The sequence below is a fragment of the Tribolium castaneum genome, chromosome 1, assembly GCF_031307605.1.
Source record: "Tribolium castaneum strain GA2 chromosome 1, icTriCast1.1, whole genome shotgun sequence".
Classification (NCBI taxonomy): domain Eukaryota; kingdom Metazoa; phylum Arthropoda; class Insecta; order Coleoptera; family Tenebrionidae; genus Tribolium; species Tribolium castaneum.
Genome location: NC_087394.1, coordinates 29461103 through 29484952, shown reverse-complemented (window position 1 = coordinate 29484952; position 23850 = coordinate 29461103). Strand labels below are relative to the sequence as shown.

The 23850-nt window shown below is 34.3% G+C and overlaps 2 protein-coding genes and 1 non-coding gene across 8 annotated transcripts in view; 1 reads left to right on the top strand and 2 right to left on the bottom strand.

Moving 5' to 3' along the window:
- The window catches only part of LOC103312349 (uncharacterized), a 156142-nt gene extending 140204 nt beyond the window's left edge, over nucleotides 1-15938 (bottom strand). The window contains exon 1 of the transcript XR_010334142.1: nucleotides 15612-15938. This is a non-coding gene — a transcript (uncharacterized LOC103312349). The remainder of the gene's footprint in view (nucleotides 1-15611) is intronic.
- Nucleotides 1-23850, top strand: part of LOC664309 (chaoptic-like protein) — a 140751-nt gene that overhangs the window by 74873 nt on the left and 42028 nt on the right. For 5 of the 6 annotated variants that reach the window (XM_015977882.2, XM_064356513.1, XM_015977881.2 and 2 more), the window contains 2 exons: nucleotides 1918-1996; nucleotides 22360-22536. In XM_015977882.2, the coding sequence (XP_015833368.2) occupies nucleotides 22365-22536 (172 nt within the window). In that variant the 5' untranslated portion in view covers nucleotides 1918-1996; nucleotides 22360-22364. Of the gene's footprint in view, nucleotides 1-1917; nucleotides 1997-21688; nucleotides 21822-22359; nucleotides 22537-23850 lie in introns of those variants that run through there. The other variant, XM_008192802.3, reaches the window with a different exon arrangement.
- Nucleotides 22604-23704, bottom strand: LOC664297 (very long chain fatty acid elongase 7). Its single transcript, XM_008192801.3, has 5 exons — nucleotides 23574-23704; nucleotides 23333-23523; nucleotides 23173-23286; nucleotides 22883-23125; nucleotides 22604-22838 (listed from the first exon to the last, which is right to left on the bottom strand). Exons 1-5 carry the CDS (start codon nucleotides 23629-23631, stop codon nucleotides 22662-22664), a joined length of 783 nt encoding a protein of 260 aa, XP_008191023.2. The 5' UTR covers nucleotides 23632-23704; the 3' UTR covers nucleotides 22604-22661.

Genomic DNA, 23850 nt, shown 5'->3' with positions numbered 1-23850 from the left:
TATTTTTAAATATTTAAGAAAAAACATAACATTTTGTTTTTTCTTTATAGTAGACCATGAGAAATTTTTGGATTTTCAAGTAAAACTATGAAAATTGTATTACCCAACAAGTATTTACAATTTGAAGATTTTTTTAAACACTTATTAATTCAAAAACAGATAATAAATTATTATTAGATCAAATTTTTGCAATTAATAAAAATTATTCATTTTTAAATTTAAAATGGCAAGCTTACATTGGCATTCTGTTTTCTAATTTTAACATGAAATGTCGGAAAAAGAAAAATTTTGATTAATTGTATGATTTCCTGTCATTAAAATTTTACTTTACAAAGAAATGTCAATCCAAACACCAAAATCAAATCCCGTCTGCGAAAAAAATATATATTATTATCAACGTCCTCCGACCTCCATTGCACTTAACTAAATCATAAAAAAGTATCATCAAATGGACATATCATTTTCAATTTTTTGCACATTTTTTATGTGATTAAAATTTGCGACATCGTATATTTTTTGTTCAATTGAAAATAACTTTAATATAGCTTATTTTTATAATTTCATATTTTTTACTTTAATAACCGTTCACATTTCTAGATTATTCACACATTTTATATGAAATAATTTTTCCATGGCCAACTATTTTCAAATATTTTAAATATATTTTTTATCAAAAGTATATAAAAATATCAAATTGTATTTATATTGTTAAAGTTCAGAAAAAAATAAGCTTTTCGAAAATGTCACAGCCAACTATGATTCCTATTTAAAAAGAAATCATTATGCTATTACAGCTAAACTAAAGGTTAAAAAAATCGCTGATAACATTATTAAATTCTCCGTAAAAAAGTGCTTTTGATTCAAATGTGTATATTTTATAATAAGAAGATATGAATTTTTTAAGATTTCAGTAAATTACAACTTTTGTGTATAAGTCGAAAACATCTAAAATGCCTCACCCTGTACAACAGCGCTGTGCACAAAAAAGCAAGTAAATCTGGTGACTGGGCCATTTACTAAAAAGTGCACCTCTCGAGGCTGTGTGAGAAGTTAAAGCCGCCTAAGTGCATAATTCAACCCTCTGGAATAATCGAGGAGGAGGCCAAGCGAGTGCGGTGATTAATTGATGAATTATTGGAGTCGGATTTCTTGCACCGTCATAGGAAATTAATGGCTTGACCACTCTTCTGGCGAAAGCGAATGAAACTAAACTAGCTGCCAACTATCCGTTTTTCGGGCTGAAAGCGGCACTACGTCTTGGCCCTACAACTTGTCAGTCCGAAAGATAAACACAATCACCTCCTTGTTGCAGCTTCGCTAACGGTTGGGTTCGTGAGAATTTTTGCCAAATTGCGATTTGCAATGAGACAAACGATTTTAATTTGTCAGTCAGAAATAATTACGGGTGCGCTCGATGCACAATTTTCGATCAAAATCAAGAAGTGTGACTTAGGTAGGAGATAAATCCGGGAATCTAATTTCAAGATCGTTGGTGAAAAACTAATTGCGTTATTGTTACGAGCTTCGATTTAGATGACTTTATTAAATTACTTTGTGAAGGTTAAAAATTTCATTCTTTGCTGGCTAATTCGATATGGAGCAAAAAATATATTGCAGCTTCTCATGTTAATGAAATTTCACTTTTCCATTATGTTTCAAGAACGTTCTGAGATAATGAAAGTTTCCGCGCTTTAATAACGCGAAAAGTAACTTTTTTCCATTTAACCCACTTTTCACTGTAATCGACAGATTTCAATAATCTTTTAAGCGCGCATCCAGTAAACAAAGTATAAGTTTAAATTAAAATTCGGCCAGTTTATGGATGCTCTAAGCCAGCGAGTAATTAGCTCGGTCTTTAATTGATCGCTGCTGACAGTTACAAACAGAAATTTAATAACTCAAATTAATTTGTTCCAGGACTGTCCCGAGGGAACATGGCAGAGACATTCACAATCGCCGCATTTTCGTCTTAAATGAACAAGAAATAAAACTACAAGTAAGTAGCAATATTGCGATTGAACTGAGCTGATGAGTGAAAGTTGTATAGGCATTAAAAATAAACCTGAGAGCTCCGAAAATCGGCGAAGAGGAGCGTTTGCTTCATTTAACGTCGTTTCTGACTATGTTTAGAAATAATAAACCGGGAACGTGTTTCGTATATAAAGAAGCTTTAGCCTATTAATTGGGGGCGAGATGGCGGGCCCGAAATTTCGGCATTAGTAGTGCAAGCATGGCTCCGGTTTATTTTTCGAGATGTTTAATAGATCCCTTAACCTGCATTTTAATTCGGGGGATTTACGCATAGAAATTGGATAATTTATCTTTGTAGCGCGGCTTGCTCGACACGGACGGTTTAATCAGGCTGCCAAAACAGTCATTCCAAAACAATAAACATTTTACTTTTTATTTCCCGGCCGTTATTTCCACGCCGTGTCAGTAATTCATCAGTTTATCGCAACGGAACAATAACTTACTTCTTATAATTGCCTCGCATGTCGGGAAATACTTTTTGTGTCTCGGTTTCGTATTTGCTTAAAGATTGTTTCGCCTAATGGCTTGTACAAACTGCGAAATACAGCCCCGGCTGGCTTGTAATTTGTATCACAAATTGTCATAAAGTTAACGTGGGTATAGAGCCAGACACCGTTCGATATTGATGACACTTTACACTAAAACAAAATTACGCCGTAAAAAAGCCTGACGCCACTTTTTTCATTTTTGCGAGAGAGCTTTCAGGATTAGACAGATTTGTCGATTCGACATAAAAGACGAGTGATACGTTTCTATTTTCACTCCAAGACTAATACTTAACATGGTAGAGACGTACTGTCAAAGGTTAAACAAGGCTGTCTGTTTTTCTATCATTTACAACGAAAGTTTGCTGAAAGCTTCTTACACATTTGTGGAAACTTGTTATTTGGGAGGTTCGCTGCTTTGAGCTCTGCTAAATAAAGTAGTACACTGATAGAAGCTTTGGTACAAAGCTCGGTTTTTTAGACGAATCAAATTTACCAAGTTTTACAAAAGGATTTTAACGGTTTCAGCTGCACGCTTCCAAATAAAATTGTTTGAAAGGCAGTCATTCATAATCCAAGTTTCATTTAAGAATTTGAAATGCTGATTTTAGCCCATTTAGCTTGACACAACAATATTGTTTTAAATAATTGTAACTGTTCATACATCTTTGTCGGCGCCACTCTTGAAATTAATCACAAGTTGGCCGACCCTAGTCGTCAAGAGCTCAGTCACTTCACCAATCACTTAATTAAATGAGATGTCTGTAAATTAAATTTATTACGGTGACAGCTAGTCTTGACTTCATACCAAAGGCTGCTCAGTTGTAATACCGCTTTACAGCCCCTGTATTGATCTGCTGCAAAGCTTAGACACGTTGCATCGTCAAATCCTGGTGTCAGCTTAACGTTTTATGGCCTGCAAGACTAATGAGCGTCCACTCTGGTGGTGCAGTGAGTGGTGCAGGGGTTTGTTTCATAAATTCAATAACTGCCGATCAGTCGAGACAAATTCCTCTGACCCTGGACCCTTATCCCGATAGTGCTAATACGGTTAGGGCTTTTTATCAATGCAAATTCAGGCTCCTGTGGGAAATCCGGTGAAATGTCGGGCCGAGATGATTACAAGCGGATCTCCCCTTTATCGAAATATAAATTGGAAATAATTTAATATTTTCTTTTGTAAGCCAGATATTGGTTTTTAAAAACTCCACTTCGGAGCGAAAAGCTTTTAAGCCAAAAGTAATAAAAGAAATCTAAGTAATTCTAAATGAATTCAAATTTATACTGTAATTTAATATTCTCCCTTCCTCTTTGCATCCAAATGACAGTAAGTAGTTACTAAGTAGGTTACAAGTTTTATTAGGAGAATCCCCGGTAACTTAATGCTTTATTGTAACTTTTCTCATTTTTATGCTAAAATTATTTTTTATTTAGCATTTTTGCAAAAATTGTATGAATGCTCGTTCCCAACTTCCTTAATACACAAATCTCGCTTCGAATTCATTTTTCATATTCAGTCAGGCGCGCCCCAAACTTTCGAGTACACGGCTTTTCCGCAAAATGGGATTTACCGAAATGAGGAAATTTTAAGTTTGACGAAGCGGGGAACCAAAGCAGTCAATCGCCATCGAAATTTCAGACAAACAGATACACTTTCAGCCGGAAACAAAAGATCGCTCCAACTACAACATCCCATCTTTCCTCCGTTTGGAGCTTGACTTACTTCATTGTACAACATTTATTTACAAAAGAAAAAATGTCTTCGTAATTATATCCAGATTCAGTCCAGGTTCTTTGCCATTTTATATTTATATGGGCTTTTATCTTTATTTATTATACTGATAAATACTTCAAAATATATAGGGTGTAACGAAAAGATAGAGACAACAGTGAAATAGAGCGACTTAAACCAACTTACCTCTATACCAAGTTGCACCGTTTAAAAGTTAGACAGCGCGAAAGTTAAAAAAAATTCATTTTTTTTACTAACTTCTAAATAGAATAATAATTTGTCATCGAAACCACATGTTTTGGTGCTATTTCTTTTGTTTTTTTGTTACTGAAAAGTACTTACCTGTCAACAATTGAACATATTTTGGAACATATTTTTGTTATTCGTTATCTGAGTAGTGTAGTTCTTTTTTTATTCAAAAAACCTTTATTTCTAAACAATTTTTGTATCTTATAAAATTTTCGAATCGGCTTTTGTTTTGGAATAAAAAAATAATTTATGTAGACGTGTCAACATTTCGGACGTTCGTCAATAATTATTTTCGTTTTTAAAAATGCATTTAATTATTAATTTAACTATTATTTCACTTATTATAATTGTAATTTTTTCATAATGACTGTGAAGAATTTATTTTGTTGTGTTGGGTAGAAATACGATTTTTATAAATTCAGTTTTGTGAAAAAATGCCTTTTTTGATTTAAATTAATAAATAATTACATTATTGTTACATACACGTACATAACGAAACTAAAGCAAAAATAAAAAAATAATAATTTAAAATCCAATAATAATAAATGGGTGAACGTCTGAGTATTGAGACGTCGACATCAATAATTTTTTTACTCCATAACCGAGGGAGATAAATTTTTTTAATAAATTACAAAAATTCTTTAAAAAAATGGGTTTTTCAAACAAAAAAAAATAACCACTAGGATACCGTATAACAAAAATGTGTTAAAATGTTGACTGATAAATATTTTACAAAAAAGGAAAATCAAAAGCAAGAGCATCAAAACATGTTGTTTTGACGGCAAATTACGTGTGCCAAATTTCATTAAAACCTATTACTTAAATAAAAAATTATTGAAGAAAATCAAAAATAATTTTTGAACTTTGAGGCTCGCTAACTTTTAAATGGTGCAACGTGGTATAGAGGTAAGTTGGAGTTAATCGCTCTATTTTGAGCTCGAGAATCAAGGTTCACTGTTGTCCCCACACCTGGTATTATGTTGTTTAAATATTATTTAAATTTAATTCACGTTTGTTGTCCCTTGTTAGTTTAGTTTGAATGATTTAATTAATTATTAGGATAGCAGACTACCAACGTTTCGGCCACCTTTTTTTGGGTTCCTTCCTCTTTATTGTCCTGAAGACGCTCCAAAAAAGGTGACGAAACGTTGTACAAAAGGTGAAAAACGTACAAAGTTAGATTGCGATTGCAAAAAAACGTTTTTTTACGAAAATTAGAAACCTGTTCCGTAGTTTTTTTTAATATAGAATGTAGTTTATTTTTGTTTAAACGAGGACTTGCTTTATACAGTTTTAATTATGTTATTGGCCTAGTTCAGAACTAAGTAATTACATTAACTATCTGGAGGAGCTCTTTCTGGAGGCAAATAAAACTCACGCGTCCATTTCACTTTTCGGAATGAGCGCTCGTCAGCCGTTGCTAAATAAAAAAGAAACAATCAATATTTCAGTTCTGACCTATTTCCGCCTTTCGCACTGGTCCAATTTTATTTAAGCTTGAGCGACAGCCACTATACGTTGGTGCGATGTTTCATATTTTATCAGTGGTTGGGAGTGAGTCTGATAAACTGGTGCAAAAGTGACAAATGATGTTGGGTTAGGACCGTGTGAGAGCTTTGTTTGATAGTATGATCCTCGTTCTTCCCGAACCCATTACTTGCATTCACAAGTAGCCCTTCGAGCCCCCAATTTCCTATTGACACTTGCGGATATGAGACCATGTTCAGGTGCATTTCCTTGCAAGAATACTGATCCGAGCGCTGGCAGTGACAGCGCTATTAAGAGCCTTAGTTCATATTTTTTAAAGTGGATCTCCCGAGCTTAATGGAAAATTCTGAAAGGGGACGATCGAAATTTTGATTTATTTTTATTTTACTCGAAAAGAGGCTTACGATGCCGCACTGAAAAAACTGGATGCTTAAAGACACTTTCGGTGTCTGAAGCAATGCACGTGCTTCTATTCCTCCCAATAAAACCTTTTACAACACAATCATAATGGCCCTCTTAAAATCGTAGGTGGGTGCATAAAAATTTATTGGGTGTAAAAAATACATAAAGTGTTTTACGGGGCTGAGTGTAAGTGATTTGTTTGCCCGGATTCGATCTGCTCCAGCGGTTAAAAACTCGTTTCTAATCGGTTCGGTTATGTCGTTTATTTATTTTTCGAATTATGCAAATTTATCGGTTTAATCTCGCACGAACATCGTAATTTCGGCGCGTTGCCGCCGTTATTTTGCATTATTTATAAAAGGACGGCTATTGTCCAAATTGCTATGCTCTTACGTGCAAACCACAATTTTTATTTCCACTGCAATTACTCCACTTTTGCAAGTAAAACTACCCTATTCCGGCCGAAAAAACCACCAGGGATGGGTGCTTTTTGAAGTAAGAATTCTTTGGAGAACGTAAGAAAAGGATAAAGGCTGAAGCGCAGAAAAAAAAGAGAATAATTTGTTTTGTTTTCACTGTTTTTTGAGAATTTTATGTTTGTTTATTTATTTTTATACTTTTTTATATCACATATTAGATATTTTTTAAAAGTTTTCTTCTATCCTTAAAGTTACCATCCAGGCAGCCGTGCGAATGCACTAATTTGAAACTCAATTTTTAAGAAAAATAATACACAAAATAGTTTTTTACAATTGGATATTGTTCCTATGTTCACTTATTACCTCACAGATCAGCTCATATCTCAATTTAAATATTTGTAACCAAGTTATAACGAGGTAAACAGCGTAATAATCTTAATGCTTTTATGAAAAAACCTAGAGTTCAAATGACACGAAAAAAATATAATATTACAGGTAAGTCATATACAAAACCTATACAAAAAATTATCAAAAACTATAGTACCATTTTTTAATGAAAAAATAAAATGGCAAAAAATTGAGGTTTTTTCATTTTATCTTTAAATGACACTAACAATTTTTTTCACATTTATGTTTATTGTTGCTAAGGTCAACAGAAAGTCACCATATTTTTTTCAAGCAATTTGAACTAACAATTTTTTTTTTTTTAGAACAACAAATTAAATCGACTTTTTAACCCGTTTAAACTCGGTTATTCATAACTTAAAATGAGATACAAACTAACCTGTGAGGTAGTGACTGAATTTAGAAATAACATACAATTGTAAAGAACGCATTTTGTTTATTACTTTTCTTAAAAATTCAATTTCAAATTTTGTTTTCACGCGCTTGTTTGTACAGCTCCTCTTTGGACGTTCTGAGTATAGTTCAACTTTAAGTTTTATTTTTAACAAATACACCAATTTTAGTCAAATATCCATTAGTATAATGTCAAAATTTATTATTTCTACATTGTTGACATCACTTCAAATGCTGACATCGACGTAATTGTTGACACGCCCGTCCCTGGAAACCACGTTTAAATTTGGATAAAAAAAATCTAACTAAAATGTCAATTCTGTAATAGAAAATACCAATAAAGCTCGCACTAAAATCGGCTTTCGGAGCAATTTATTCGGTTGAAATTAACTTAAAATTTAACGCGTACACAAAAGTGCACTTTGTGTCTATTTTCGCCGCAAATTCGTTGCATTTGTGTCAATTAGAATCCAAATTTGTTCTGGTTCACTTTGACACAGCTCTCAAAAACAAGAGAAAATAATGTCCCATTAATTGCGAAACTCCGACTCATTTGCATTAAGCTTGAAGCAAAATAAAAGCATTCGAAAAAGTTCTAATAAAAAATTCATACTCACTGATATATCTGTCACAATCTTTCGCCTTCTCTCATTTCACACATATTCGCATCCTCTCAAGAATAAAACAGACGCCCTCAAGAAATGAAAACTTGAACTCGACACGATGTTCGATTTAAGTTTGAGCGCTTTGCATATGACTTGCATGCTGTTCTAGCCCGAAATTTAAATGTGTTTATGGCGTTTAAGAATTTCATTAAATCAACAGTTACCCCCGTGACTACAAATGCTCGTAATCATTTAAAAGTGTAATGCTTAATCCGGAATATTCAAGGGCCATTTACATTTTAAAACGATGAAAAGCGTTTTGGAGCCGTTTAATGCCTGAGGAGGTAATAGGACAACCTCAAAAAATCCGTACGTTGCTCTAAGCCACCGGGGCTTTATTCAGGGCTCGGTAATAATTCAAAATTCATTTAATTGTCAACACAAACAATAAGTTTTAAGTAGAATGAAGAAGTTTCACTCTATCCTGTTGTTCGAGCAAATTCAGTCTAGGAGAAAGCACCGTCTAATCCATTCTCTTGTTTGAGTTGTTAAAATACCAAGCACATTATTCCGGCCCCGCATCAAAAATAATTTCCAAGTGACCAACGTACACATCTTATGCCTGGCTCCGGTTAGTTTCTAACCTAATCAGGGCGAAGGAAATTGGAGTCGGCAATCAGTGCGAGATTGAATTCAAACCGAGTTACATGGATGCAATAAAATTATAATGCAAATTGAAATACAATTTCATAACCTTATTGGCTCAGCCGATATTTTTTGCCAAAGTATCCCTTTGAGCAGAACGTTTGCTCGGCTTTTGCCGTTCTTGTTGTGGCCAACTTTTTGTCATATTTTGCTAACAAAAATGAGTGATCTCGTCGGTTGTAAAGCACGATCAAACACTGAGCTACTTTTGTGTTTATTCTAATTAAAAACACTGGTTATTAGCTGTTTCAAACAAACAACACTGATTGATTTGGTTAATTAATCAGACGCATACGGTGTGGTTTTACCCACATATAACCGCAAAACTGGCCACATGATGTACTATTATAGTGCCTTTTTGATGCAACAGACAACGATACCTCGACAAAATGAATTTTGAAAGTGAAGCAACAAAAGTGTTTCAAGTTCCCAGAACTGTTCTATTCGTCTCACAATTTAAATATTTTCCAGTTGATCTACTGAAATTGGAAGAAAATATAAACAAATTTTTCCGTAGTTTAGTTGACGACTCCAGGAGCTAAGGCTAGAAGGAACGACAGAGTTAAACCAAGTGTGCGACAAAAACAAGTATAATGAAAATTATTTTTCTACTTTTAAAGATCAGAAAACATTAAAAAAATTTATATTTATTATTGGTAATGTATTTAGCTTATTTAAAGCACGCATCAGCGTGTATAAATAAATCCATGGCAATATCACTAATAATATTTATTAAAATGACGATCAATTCCATGACGATCTCACATTACTTTACATTAATATCAGTATGTATGTTTTGAAAGTGTGCTAATAAAAAAACAACGTAAAGTATTCGTGGATAACTGGTCTTTAAAACACTTGTTCTATTTCGAGCACTCCAGCTACGCCGACGTGCTCAAAAAATCGCTAAAGACCACTTATAAAAAAACGTATAGGGGAAGGATACACTGTGATGATGTGAATCGAATGCGAGCAAGAAACTAAACAAATTATGATTAGTTTTGAACGAAACGCGAATATTCATTTTACTTTGACAATATTTGCCGCCAAGAATCTCCCGCAGTCAAGTGCGGGGTGAGAAGAAAAGAGGGCAAAATAAACCTCGATCAACTAAGACCGGGAGATGTGAAAAATGATGTTTCTGGATCTGCTGGTATTCAGAATTATCGTATTAATGTTTTGAACTGAAGTTATTGATGTTTATTTCTTTTTGAATAATGTTTCTTTGTTACTTTTGCTTGTAATTTTTGTGTTTCCTTTTCATTGCCCAAAAATTGAAAAATGGATAAATAATCAAAAGTCAAAATCTTTTTACTTTGGAAAACAATTGGCTAAAATTTATTTTGATTATTTTCGGTAAAAAAATCAATTTGTAATGAAGATTTCTAATAATGGAGCTTGAGAAACCTGAGAACACAGCAGGTAATGACAAATAACGTTGAATTCGTATTTTTGCGCAATTAATTCTCTAAAATACGTAAAATTCTCTCGGAAGATGTTGGAACTAAGGAAAGCCCAAGTACATCTGCTTTCCATTCCAAGAAAAAGCGTAACAAAAAAAAACTGAAAGGGACTGAACAAAACGACAAAACAAATAGAAACTGCTCGTATAATAATCCAGAATTAGCGTTTGTTATTAAATATTTAATTATTTTCTATATATAGGTCTCAAACGAAAATTTCTTTCAATTTTTTTGCACAAAACATCATTTAAGCATCGTTTGTTTTAGAACAACAGTTTGGTTAATTCATGTTCTCATATTTTTAATTTTATTAATACAACTATTAATATTTTCAATTCAGTGATAATAAGTGCTACACGTAAATTGTTGAAAAAAATCGGGTGCATAGACATATCGAAAAAAAAAATAGATAGTTCTAGAAATTTTGCATAGCATCTGAAAGGAAACATATTAAAGACAGACAAAACCAATCCTTTACTAAATAACTTCTAGATATTGGGGTTAAATTTTTATCTAATAGATACAAAATCTAATGTTAGTACTAAGGAATTTTTTGTAATGTTTATCAATATCAAGCAAACCTCATTTCCCAAAAGGTAAATACAGGCAAATGTTTCTCTGTCCAAATAACGAGACCAGAATTTTTTTGTTGGTTACTTGAAATTCTCTATATCACCGAAAATATTTTGCTGGTGGCTAATATGTACACAGCTGCTTCCAAGCAGTGCCTTCCTCACTGCCCAACCATAGGATGATTGAGGCAGAATAAAAGATTTTGCAAAATTTGCGTCTTGATAACTTTATCGAATTTTGAAAACAAAAATACATTTGTGATCAGCAAGAAATGGAGATTCATCGTTATTTGGTTTTTCGAAAAAAAATTTTTTTTCAAAAATGAAAGTGTTTCGTTTCTGGAAAAAGTAAATGAATACAAAGATAATCGAAAAATAAATTCCGCGCCATCTGACGACTTAGAATCACGTTCAAACGCGTTCCCCTTTAAAACCTTAACTGTTGCGTTGGGTTTTAAGACCATTCGCTCTATGAATTTTGTCGACATAATCAAGTCGCGGAATAGACTTTTTATTACAGTTCTTGCATAAAATAAGAAGTAGTAAAAGCATCTTTATATTATAAAGAACCCTCCGTTCATAACTCTCTTTAATACATAATGTCGAGTTTGCATAAACGAGCTAGTCCACTATGGTTTGAGGCATTAACTATTTAGAGGACTCTAACGGCACAGATTATGCATTGCATAATAAAGCCATAACCGGTGGCTATACTCGGCAGGAAGTTATATTAAAATAAACGCCACTACACTTTGGATAATGCTGGAACTTATTAAAAGTGCGGGAAAGGAATCACTTCACTTTCACGAACTTTCCTCCCAGAATTTATTTCTAGTTTTGTTTCTCGCGCAACTTGACAAAACCAGGAAACAGTTAATTATTTGCTGGAAACATTTAATCAACATTTCGCGGACCAAATTAAAAGTTAATAAAATGGGGTGAGAGGGCGGATGTCAGGCTTGCCGGGACAGGGTGCGGCTGACAAGGAACCAACAACCAATTAAATAAACGGTGATACAACTGGCTGTTGGAATAAGGTCAGTGGTGGCGCGGGCAAGCAACCAGGTTAAAGTTCATCGATAAAGATAGTGGATGAAATTCAATTAATTCGGGATAACGACCTTTGGTCGAGCGCTTTATGAACGCTGGAAATAAACAGCTAATCCAGCATGATATTCAGAGTAACCCTCGCCGGCGGTGGTATTTACGGGACTCCTGGATCAAGGGTTGCGTTCTAACCTTTCCCATTCTTCGATTGTTTCTGACCTTCTCCCGAGAAAAATCATTCGGTTTTGTAATTTTTCCTGCTGCACTCGACGCATATTATAAAATAAATATGAGAATTTAATATAAATCTCAATCGCGGGTTGACAGCTTGAAAGACGGGTGGATTGTACAGAAGCGTACGCGCTTTGTTGAAAGCGCACTGCCGGCATATGGAGCCTTTTCGGCAAGTGACAAGGATGTTGTCTCCAAATTTGATCAAACCGAAAAACAATTTCAATTGCCGAATAGAAAACGAAAAAGTCGGTTGCCGCTCGCGGAAATTCGCTCGTAGAGCACGGAAATCTTGTAAAAAAATTCCGCCGTTACACGAACAATAAAATTGACTCGAAATGTCGGTGGATACTTTTATGGATTTCCTGCGACTGAAGGGCATTTTTAATATAGAAATATTGAAACGTCTAGACTCGGCTATTTAAGTTTCTCTAAGAGTCTCTCCCGACTGCCACGAAGCAGCGGCATAATTATGTTTACTTTTCCTTTATTCGCGTTTTTCACGACTGAACGAGGAATTGGGACAAGCGCGGGTTTTTTGCTACTGCATTTATTATAAGCCAAGATGAGCGCTATTTCCCTATGACTCTAATTACTCCCACAATGCACAATGCAAAACACGACTCGCGAAAAAGCCCGTATTGTGCTCACTTTTCCGACTGAATCTTCAATCAAAACTAGTTTGATTAAAGTGCAAATGTCTTTGTGACAAAAACATGATCGTGGCCGAATTCAGTAGAAGAATAAATCTGTTGTTTTATCTCGCGCTTTATAAATTAAGCGGGCTATTTATTTCGTCTGTCAGGTGAATCCGGTACTGTCAGAGGTACTCCGGGAGGAGGTATTAATAAAGCCTGCGTTTCCGTGAGGGAGAACGAGGCTCGATCAAACCACTGATCGCCTTTAATTACGAAAGGTCGGGGATATTAGCTGGAAAAGGCGGATAATTTGTACAGCCACAAGGCATCCCTCTTACAAAAAATAGCGCACACCTCGAAGTAATTGCACGAATTAAATTATTACAGAACGGCAACTAAAAATATTGATTCAAGCTTACGCAAACTTCTTTCAGGTCGGCTGAAAAGAGAGCATCCACTCACTTCGAAATTATAAAGAACTGCAAGCATTCATCCAGAAAATTAGTAGTCCATTGGAAATTTAACAACGTTAGTTGATGCCATTATTCCGCGTAATTCCATCTTTTATTCCATGATAGCTCAAAAATCAATTTTACTTGAGACAGTCCTGTTAATTACACAGTTGTACTGAATCGACGTGGAAAGGTTTTTTAGGGTTTGATACTTTTTCCTCGAAGGTGTTTTGTTTTCGCAAGTTGGAGTAAAAGCCACACTGTGTTTCGTTAATGATCTTGTCGAAGCTAAAGTGTTTTCCCCGGCTGTGTTAATATGCACAAAAAGAAACAAGATGGGCGTTTTTCAGACTTATAAAAAACAAATAATGTAATTGCAACATTGTTCAATGCCTTCAAAGAACGAGAGACATAATAGGATTTTTTGCTATTAGGATGACAATTTTTGTATTGAGTTTAAGAGCTCTTTGTAAGTAAAAATCTGATTTGCGACAACACAAGAGGATTTTACGCTAAATTGAATGTCTCATTGTGCCAATGATTAAATTTTAGAAAAAAGTAGCACGGGAGTTGTCTTCCCAACAAGTGACTGAAGTGATATTAATGTGGTTTATTACTGAAAAATATAAGTAAAATTAAAGTCCTAAATGACCAACCTTTTTTAATTTAATCTGAAGACTTTTTCAAGCCTTGGAATAATGCAAATTACAATTTTACATGAGAATTTAAATTTCATGTCTCCAGCCCAAATTTTAAATTTTAATGTTTAATCAAAAATTCTTACGTAATGAATTGCTCTATTCCATTATATGTTATAAAAAAAATCTATCAAAACTATACTAAAGTGGTGCAAATGACCAACCTTATATGTATAAAAGCAAATGCCAAGAGCACGCAGTTTGCACCACAATGGACACTAGGAATCTGCACGGAAAAAGTGATAAATTTGCCCGAACAAACCATTTTGCTTTACTTTTAGTTTTAGATTATGATCGCGTCTGTACATTTTAGGCAAAAAATTTCAAAAATTCAACTGATGTTTCCAATTTCCAAACGTAACGGCAATGCCGAAACAAAAGACCTAAGAGACAAAGTCTAACATTATTATTATTATTATTATTTATTATTATTTTTTTAAATCTTCTCAACTATGGCAAAACTATTCGATAAAATGGAGCTATTTTGTTGGAATCAAGCAAATTCCAAAATTCACATCAGTTTTCAAGTTACCAATAAGTACATACAAAAAAAACGACAAAATCTACCCATTGTAGTACCAAATGAGCACATGCAGGAAAAAATAGTAAAAAAAATTCTTTAAATAACCGTTTTCAAAAAATTTTGTTTAAGTTATTTTGGAGATAAACGTAAGTAGTGTGTGTAAGTAGTACTAACACAGTTAGTGGAAAGCATGATAATTATTTGATGACGATCTACTTGATCAATGTAACAATGATCTTTGCGTACTATAAATTTTCTTGATGATAACGGGGATATTTTTTCCAATACAACTAATTTAATTTAATTTAATTTTAATTACAATTAGCAATAATTAATCTTCTTCGATGAAGAAATTAATAAATAAACAGAAACTATTACGTACATTTTAAAAATTTAATATTTCAGAAGTCAAGAGCTCCTTCTTCAAACAGTCTAGAGTGTTAAGTGCGTTTATTCGTTTCTTTTTCTATTCTCTGGTAATTCTTCTATTTTGCTTTAACGTACTACATTGTGTTATGCATTTTAAGAATTCAATCCATAGATTTTCTGCTATTATAGATAAAAATCTTTTGGTTTATCAATTAGGATTTTTATGTACCTAGTTAACAACAAAACCGCATTATCTTGCCGAATAAGACCATTTCAGAAAAGTGTAAATACATTTGGTGATAACTGATTTAAAATTTGAAGGATAAACTAAGCAGTATTTCAATTTTAAATAATTTCTCTTTGAAAATTTAGGGTCACTACACCTATTTAACTGCACACCTGAAGGGGCAAAACCCCCGTACGACGCCTATGGCACTTAGGCAACAGATAAAGTGGGTGACCACCAAATATCCACAACACTGTATTCTTTATTAAATTTACAACACGGCCACACCGTTTGATGGAAAACAAAATGTTTTCTGGCATCATTAAAATAATAGTTGCTGTTACTTAAAAGTGGACTTCAGACAAAACTTTAAAATATAAATATGTGAATTAAAACACTGTGTTGTGGATATTTGGTTTTGTAGAGATATCAGTACCCACAAAAAACAAAAACAAATTTCGAGTAACATCTGTCCTACCTTACATCAAAAAAAGGTGTCGTGACTCTTGCGCAATTCTGGAAGTTCGGCATTTGACCACATTGTTGCACCAAGCACTCGCACTAAGTTCCAAGTCAGAATAAAATTTGCGGTAACAACACTCGCATTATTTTTATCTGGTGGACATGCAGTTCTGGTCGTCTTTTCTTGCATTTGAGAGCCAAAGGTACCGCCACACAGACGATGGAAATGTCCGCGAATTAAGGAAATACCGAGCATGGAAATGTCAACAACAATTGGACAATTTTTACACACAAAGCACGGCACCAAGTTCAGACACAACCCCGCACAGACACACCAACACACTGAGCTAAACGGCGATAAAAAAAGAGCAGATATTTTAATGTTTTTTGCAAGAATTTTTTGTCGAGTGTCAAGTGTTTACTTCCACAATTTTATCCCAGTGGCGTGCCGTAGAATTTTGACTAAATTTAAACACATTTAAATTCATTTTTTGTTGGCTAGATTATAAACACTATTTTCGATAGCCACGTGTTTTCACTATTTTACAACACGTTTCCCCTAGTAACGTGTTTTAAATTAAAATGTTCCAACAAAAAACATTTTGAATAACACTCATACGAAAACGCTTAAAGCTCTCGGGTGTCTAGTTACGCACTCGCGTACGCTCGTTGCATAACGACAACCCTCAAACTTTAAGCTTGTGTTTTCGCACTCGTATTATTAATTATAATATAATTAAAATGAAAATTTTCCACAGCAGCTTTATATTCCTTAAATTACAAGAAGTTACGCCTTGTGATATGTGTGGTGAATTAAATTTCACCCTGTATTTATAGTCTATTCCTACGCATCATTTTAAAAAAGTAAATAAATATATTTTTTGTGTAATTTTGTCCCGTTTACATGGTAATAACTAATTATGCTTTAACTCATCATCTTTCGGAAAATAAATAGGTTCCTCGTAATTACATGGCTTCAGAATTTTTCTCGTAAATTTTGTTTGAACTAAAAGTATTTAATCAAAAGAAATACGAGCACTGTCCCTCGTCTTTAAATATCGCATCAAATATCAAAAATTAAATGCACACTTAGAAACGAAAATGGAAAATATTCCGTTCGTTTTACAGTCTTTTTCATGGCGATTTCATCATAGTATGCTTAATTAACTACGCCCACTAATAAGTTTTTTATTTTTTACTGTGTAATATCTAATATCAAATGACTTGCACATGCAAATAAAATAGCGTCACGATGCATAAAACTAAATTGGAGGCAACATTTTCATTTTCAGTCCGTGTCCAAACGTCACTTAGCCACCGCATGAAACAGTAATGTTGGTCAGTTGCGGGCATGTGACACCGTGTGGTATTTTATTCGTCCAGTTGTCCTTTCAATTATTAGAAAGAGTATGTGCTGGCGCTTAGACCTCGTCTGGTGGCCGAGGAACCTATTTCAAAACGTACAAGTCCTCGGGGACTCGCGCTGTGAATTATTAGCAGGCCGTCTTGAACCGCACTAGGAGTCTTCGACTCCGACTGGTTTCTCGCAGCTCTTTGGCTCCCAGTGGCGCGGAGAAAAACAGAATTATAGATTTGGAGGAGGCCACGGGAGGATCACAAACTTACTCCCTTTCTGGCTGTAAAGAAAAAAGTTTGAGTATGCATATGGAGTGGCCATCTAAGCAGCCACTTTATGGAAAGGCCGAAATTTATAGGAATGCGACTTGGGAAAGTTTTTATTAAAGTTGGGAGATGTTGATGGCGATACGATTTTAATGGAGAGAGTTGGACGTTGTCTCTATATTTTCGTCTCGAGAAGGGGCAAACTGGCGAATCTGATCGAAACTTGTTATACATATTCGATTTGTGGTGTGTGTCTTCGAGTGTGAAGACGGATAGCATCGGCGTAATGGCGCCGGGATTGGGCCGAGGAAAGTTTCCTCTGCTTTTTCGAGGGTGTAATTTGCGATATCAGACAGGAGTCGGCCCAAAGTGCCAGGCATTTACGACAATGATGTTTTCATAACATTAATGAAATAATGACATTAAAAAATATATTTTTTTCTTATAATTTGTCAATTTGTAGTTATTTATTGATCCGTTTTTACCTACCCCTGAACTAGATCACGGCAAAAAAAACGAAAAAATGAAAATTCTAAAGTAGTAAAGTTTATGCACAATGAATATTTTTCGAGAAAAAGTCAAAAAACATAAATAAGTCAATAAACATAACACGCACAATAAACCCCTCTAGCACGTATTATACAGATTGTACCAAAGTAAGGCACAAAATTCATATTGTGTGTAAAAAAAACTCAAATTCTTAAATAGGTCGATTTTATCTTTTTAAATACTACATTTTGGCATTATAGTGACATTTATATAATCTCATTTTTTGTTGAGATGTTATGTCATTCTTAATTCTTTTAAACGACAACCGAATATTTGTTCACTCTTTTAGAGTACATATTTTTTTGGTAATAAGAAAGACAATAAAAAAACAAAATTTAAGATTAAAAAGTAGATTTAATAAAATAACAAAAATAACCACCCGTTAAAAAATAAAGCAAGAACAAAACGTTAAAGCTCTCTGTGTAATATTCTCAATAACTTTTATACCTTTTTTATTTTTTCTTTTTCTTTTTTGTTTTTTGTTTGATTTTTTGTTTTCGTTACACTATCAAAAACACTAATCAAAAATGTCAGTTGTAATAAAAAAATTGAAACTGACGTCAAATGTAGCATTTACAAAACCTATTAGAACTTTTTTCTGAAAAATAACTCATAACAAAGATATGCATTTTGTGCGTTACTTTTGGTTCAGTCTGTAGTTTTTAAGTTGTTTTTTTTTATTAAAAAATTCCAATTGCTTCTGAAGCCAAAACCTTTACTACACAGGGAGTCTCTACATAAATAATTTGAAGCTCAATATGACGTTTTTTTTTGATTTATGACATGGGTCTTATTTTCATTTGTTTGATACATACCTACATGTAGGTTAAAATGTTCTTTATGAATAACTTAAAGAAAGAAAAAGATATTATAAAGGTGTTAAATACTATACTACTATGAGTTTCAAGGCAATAATTAATATTTCGTAAAAAAATCTGTCTTCAAGATAAAACTTCGCCAAAAAATTCAAATTTCAAACACCAATTACTGCCGACCTTAAGAGCTAGGACAACAAGTGTTATTTCATTGTTGGGAATGCAAAAAATCTACCAGATTTCGAGGTATATTAAAATAAACAATATTGTATTACGACATTTTTCTTTAATTTATATTTTCACTTACGGCAAAACTGTTGACAAAATGAAGATATAGGTTTTTTCAACAAAACGAATGTAAACTAATCCTGAGCAACGATTGGCCAAAAAAAAACAAAATTCGTAATACCTTTAAATTATAAACAAAAATAGGTTTTGTCTTGTTTTGCGTTTGTTAATAATTTTCGCGAAAACTGTTAGTGTGAGGCAATGAATTTTTTTGCAAAAGATGAAAAATGAATAGACCTTTCCAAAGATACCAAACTTAATAGTGCAAATCCGTTAGATATTGAATTTTAACCAAAATCTCGACAAAAATAAAAAGAAACAACATTTTACAATCGAACCAACTGCAATTTGTTTACACTTTGTAGGACTTTGAGTTCTCGAGGCATATAAAAGTGTTCTGGGAGCGAATTTTATAAGTGATTTTCAAGAGTTTTCGGTTAAAAGTAACCGTCCAAAAAATCTGTTCAAAAATCGAAAAAAATCGAAAATTTTCAAATCGTTACAAATCACATTATTTGCATTTTTAAAAGTCTTAAAGACGTAGAAGAGTACATAAAACGTTTTCAGATCGACTGTGAAAAAATTGAGTTGTCGAAGGTAAGGGAGTTCGCATTCACTCTGCATAGGAAATCGTAAAATTTCTCGAGCAACTGCAAAAAATTTTCGAGTATGGTAAAATTAACGCTAAACACGATGCTGTCAGTTATAACATCCTAAGATAAAAAATTTACGAGAAAAAGTCGTTTAGTTTAAGAAGTGACTGAAATCGTTCGAAAAGAAGGAAACAATACAGTAACAAAAAAAATAAACAAATTATCGTAGTAAAGTTAAAAGTTTGACTGTTTTTGCGCTCAAACTCCTCATATTCGGCACTGCAGTGACTAAGTCAGAGAGTCAGTCCTTAAATCCTTTTTTGTTCGTCTTTGCTTGAAACATTGACGCGGCGGCGATAACATCAAGTACAAGATAATTCACGTGGTTGAGTACCCGTGGCACTTGTATCTGGTGGTTGTAAAGAGTAGGGCCGTTAGTGCTCCAGCTACTCTGTCTTTATTATAGAGCAGCACTTCCTCTTAAGGATTCGATACTTGATTGTAGGATGTATTGTAGCGAAGATGTTAGACTCCTTATTGCAACGACCTCTCGTCCAATACACTTTTAGGCTGCTCGTGTAAGAGTGTCTCGATGGCGTTTCCAAGAGGCCCTCTCTCCCGGATGACATTTTGCATATAGTGGCAGTGTGGAAAATTGCTAACGGGCCCCCAAGCAGTGTTTCATGTGTCGCATAAAATGAATATCAAACTGAATTCTTGTTAGATAAACGGGAAATTTCGAGTGAAATATTTCCGCGCCGGCTTTTTTCTTATTGCAAACGTGCACCTGCAACTCCGAAACGAGATAAACGCCACAAATATGACATGTCACATCAGGTATGTGTCACAAAAGAAATTCCGTGCATATTCTGCTGATGCGAAGATGGCGTGTCCTCCTTCCTTTGAATGGGAGGAAGTGCATTACAAGAGGGAAGCTTCATCTAAAATCGGGAAAAGTTGCAAAATTCCGGGTCTACGGCTGACAGATTGAATCGTCCTAAACGTGCCCTCGACCCCAATTTTAATAAAAATTTACCTCCGAGCGCCGCGTCTCCAAAGCAAAGTTTAAACATTCATCTGTCAAGGAGTTTAACCTCTGATAATTCCCCCTTCGCTCTAATTGGAACGCATTAAGATAAACTGATGATTCTGGAAAGTAGCATGTAAGTGTGCAGTAAAGCTTCAGAAGGCACAAGTGTTTCGAGAATTGAACCGCGTCTCTGGGGCAACATTAGCTGATGAGTGGAACATATTATACAGTTCACTCTTCTTCATTGTACACTGCCTTTATCTGTTTTCTGCCTCTTTCTGTTCTGATTGCTGAAACGTACTTAACACTTTAATATGCTAAGTGCACAACAAAAAGAAACGTGAGTTTAAGTGAGTCTCCGGAAAATTAAACTTGAATCGCACGCTCCTCTACAAACTTTGACAACGAAATGTTAATGAATTTATGTTCCTAAAGCAAACAAGCCCGCAGAAGAAAATTAAAATGGTCGACATTAATAATTAACGCGGCTTTTTATGAAAATGTATGATTTTCCTTGTTAGGCACAAACTTGCTTCTTTCAAGAGAACTTTGCCACAAAAAAACTTAGTCGAGAAGGACAAAGGAAATGAAAAATTGAGCCCAACATTTATTAGATTCAAATAACATTTCTCTCTCTGCGTTGATTTTATTCAACGCAAATAACAATAAACAATAAGTCCTGATTACGGAGGACTAAAGAGACGAAACGCTTGAGCGTCTTTGAATGACTTTGGGGCCTAAATGGTTAAAGATAGGACTATGGTTTCGCTTCCTTTTTTAAAAGAAATTTAATTCTCTACAACTTTCTTCCTAACATTTTTCTTGTACCTGTACCCGTATTCGCAGCGTTTTGATAAATATGGGACAGAGTGCAAATTGGTAAAACTTTGAAAGTCTCTTAAATATAGTTTTGGATATTATTTTTGCATTATTTTTATCTTCTACTATTGAGAATTTGCTGCTCTATCTGCCTGTATTTTCTTATTCTCCTTGTGCTAATCGTTATTTAATTACAACTATTTTTATAAATTCATTGCTCTGAAAACTTGAACGGTAATGGAACTGCGCCTCTGGTGGTATCCTAAGATTTAGATATCCGTAGACCTGACTTCATTTTTCTTCAAATGTAAAAATATAAAATACAGTAAAACCAGAAGATTTTTCTGCGCCAAAGAGCAGTTTGTAAACTCATTTACTGACACAAACACCAAGATCCAGTTTTGTCCTCGACGATATTTATAGACACATACTTACTAATTCAGCGTTTATGTGTGTGCTAGTTGAGTTATGGAAGCCTAGAATAATTTTTCCCTTCAATTTCAATAAAGGTAAAAATAGTATCTTTAATTGTATAGCTCATTAACCCGTTCATTAACTACGTTAAATTTCCCCTATTGTTGGGATCATATTTTCTGGCAAATTGGTGTTTGCTAATTTTTTCGTTCAAAGCTGGTAATTTTATTCGCAAACATGTAATTACCCAAAATCCAGGTTATTGTAATTAATAATAACAACAGATTTATGCCGGCAATTATAATAGTTAAATATATGAAAACCTCGTAAATTAGCCCGTAATTGGGCAATTTTATCCCCAATTCCTGAAAATAGTTTCATGAAATGGTAAACGCGCAAAAATTGTAAATTTATTTCCCACATCATGATCGTGATATAATGAAAGTTCCGGAGCTTCCTTTTAGCCCGCAGACGTATACATAATATATGACAGGAATAAGTGAAACTAAAAAGATGAAGACGTCGACATCACAAGTTCCATCCAGAATTTAATTTGGGAGCAATCCATTTCCGTCCGCGTCACGCGGTGACAATCCCCCATACACTTAATAAAACAGGATCGTTTTTTTCCAGATACAATGCTCCTAATATGGACAACTCTAATGCTCCACTTGGCCCGAATTTGCGCTCTCCAGTCAAACAGCTGCGACTTCAACTCCATGTGCACGTGCACTTCGGACCAGTATGACCCCGGCCTTAGGAATATCCACACCATCACATGCTTGTCGGTCCCCTTTTATAAATTTCCAAGTAAGTAGTGCTTACGACACAATTTATTCGAGTCCTTGAACTAAAGATCAGACTAAACTAACCAGCGTTAAAAAATCGTAACGAAATTTTTTATTAGACATGACATAAATTAATTATTCTAACAATCATTGAACCGCTTTTGGCGGCTTCTTCTTCACGTAGGCGTTGACGTAAAAGTCGGTGAAGAGGTAAATCATGAGAGCACATGCCGGCAGGTAGGACATTAGTATCCATTTCGGGTAAGAACACTCGGGGTTGAGAAGAGGTATCAAGAAGGTAACAAAGACAGTGCAGTGTTGGGCCTAAAAGTTGGAATTTTTACAAATCGGCACAAAGCCACTCTCACAATTTGCAGCTGAGTTAGGTGCTTCTTCCACCAAATACTCTTCTTGTATGACGGATCTACTAAACTTAGGTAGTAGTATAAGTACATGACTGCATGGACGAATGAATTAATAAAGCCTAAAAAGTACAACTGGCCTCCTGGAAAGTAGTTACAAGTGACCCAAGATCCGACCAACATTATCACGTGGTGATAGACATGGAGGAACGTTATTTGGTCAAACCTTTTACGTAGTACGAAAAATACCTAAAATGGTACTTTACAAATGGGTTTACTTTGCCTCGATATTTTACAGTGTCTATGAGATCGACTGCTTTAAGGAGAAAGTACATGTAGTGGGGAAATACTAGTATATTTTCAGTGATTGGAGTACATAAAAGTTTGGTGTCGTTCCACAAAATAACACCCTACAAAATGGTGATCACCGGGTTGGATTTTACGGTTAAATCATACCCAAGTTATTCCAATAAAATTGAAAAATATCTGTAGCAAATTATACGTTTTCATGACATTTGTAATATCCTTGGCTGGTGCGTTTTTCATCACCTTGGGGCCGTAATCAAAAATGTACCAGAAATACAAAGATAAAACCGTGATGATTGGTAGCGGGGAACCCATGAATGGAAAATACCTGCTCCGAGTGTCTTAAAATGCATTGCAGTTAAAAGGCGGGTAAAAACTGCCGAAAACTCACCTGACCATTGCACTAATTTGCTATAACCGGAAACGAGATGTTCAAGCACTGAAGTCATTTTTATGAATAAGAGCGTTTGAACGTACTTTAGCTTCAAAAGGTAAATCCGATTAATTAGTAAAACGGTGACTATTGTTTTTGAAAAAATGTGGATTTGCAATTCAAATTCCATTCCGTGTGGATGACACAGGAACTTTTGACCACGCTTTTCTCAATGAAAAACAAGTGCATTGTTTTATCAATTGCTGGGATTTATGGGAAAGAAATACAACTTCGC

What these genes read in the sequence shown, in the direction of transcription:
- LOC664297 (XM_008192801.3), bottom strand. Translation starts at nt 23,631, where the DNA reads ATGACTTCAGTGCTTGAACATCTCGTTTCCGGTTATAGCAAATTAGTG. An exon ending in CAAATTAGTGCAATGGTCAG is followed by an intron (nt 23,524 to 23,573) that starts GTGAGTTTTCGG and finishes ATGCATTTTAAG; the next exon opens with ACACTCGGAGCAGGTATTTT. An exon ending in ATTTTATTGGAATAACTTGG is followed by an intron (nt 23,287 to 23,332) that starts GTATGATTTAAC and finishes ACCATTTTGTAG; the next exon opens with GGTGTTATTTTGTGGAACGA.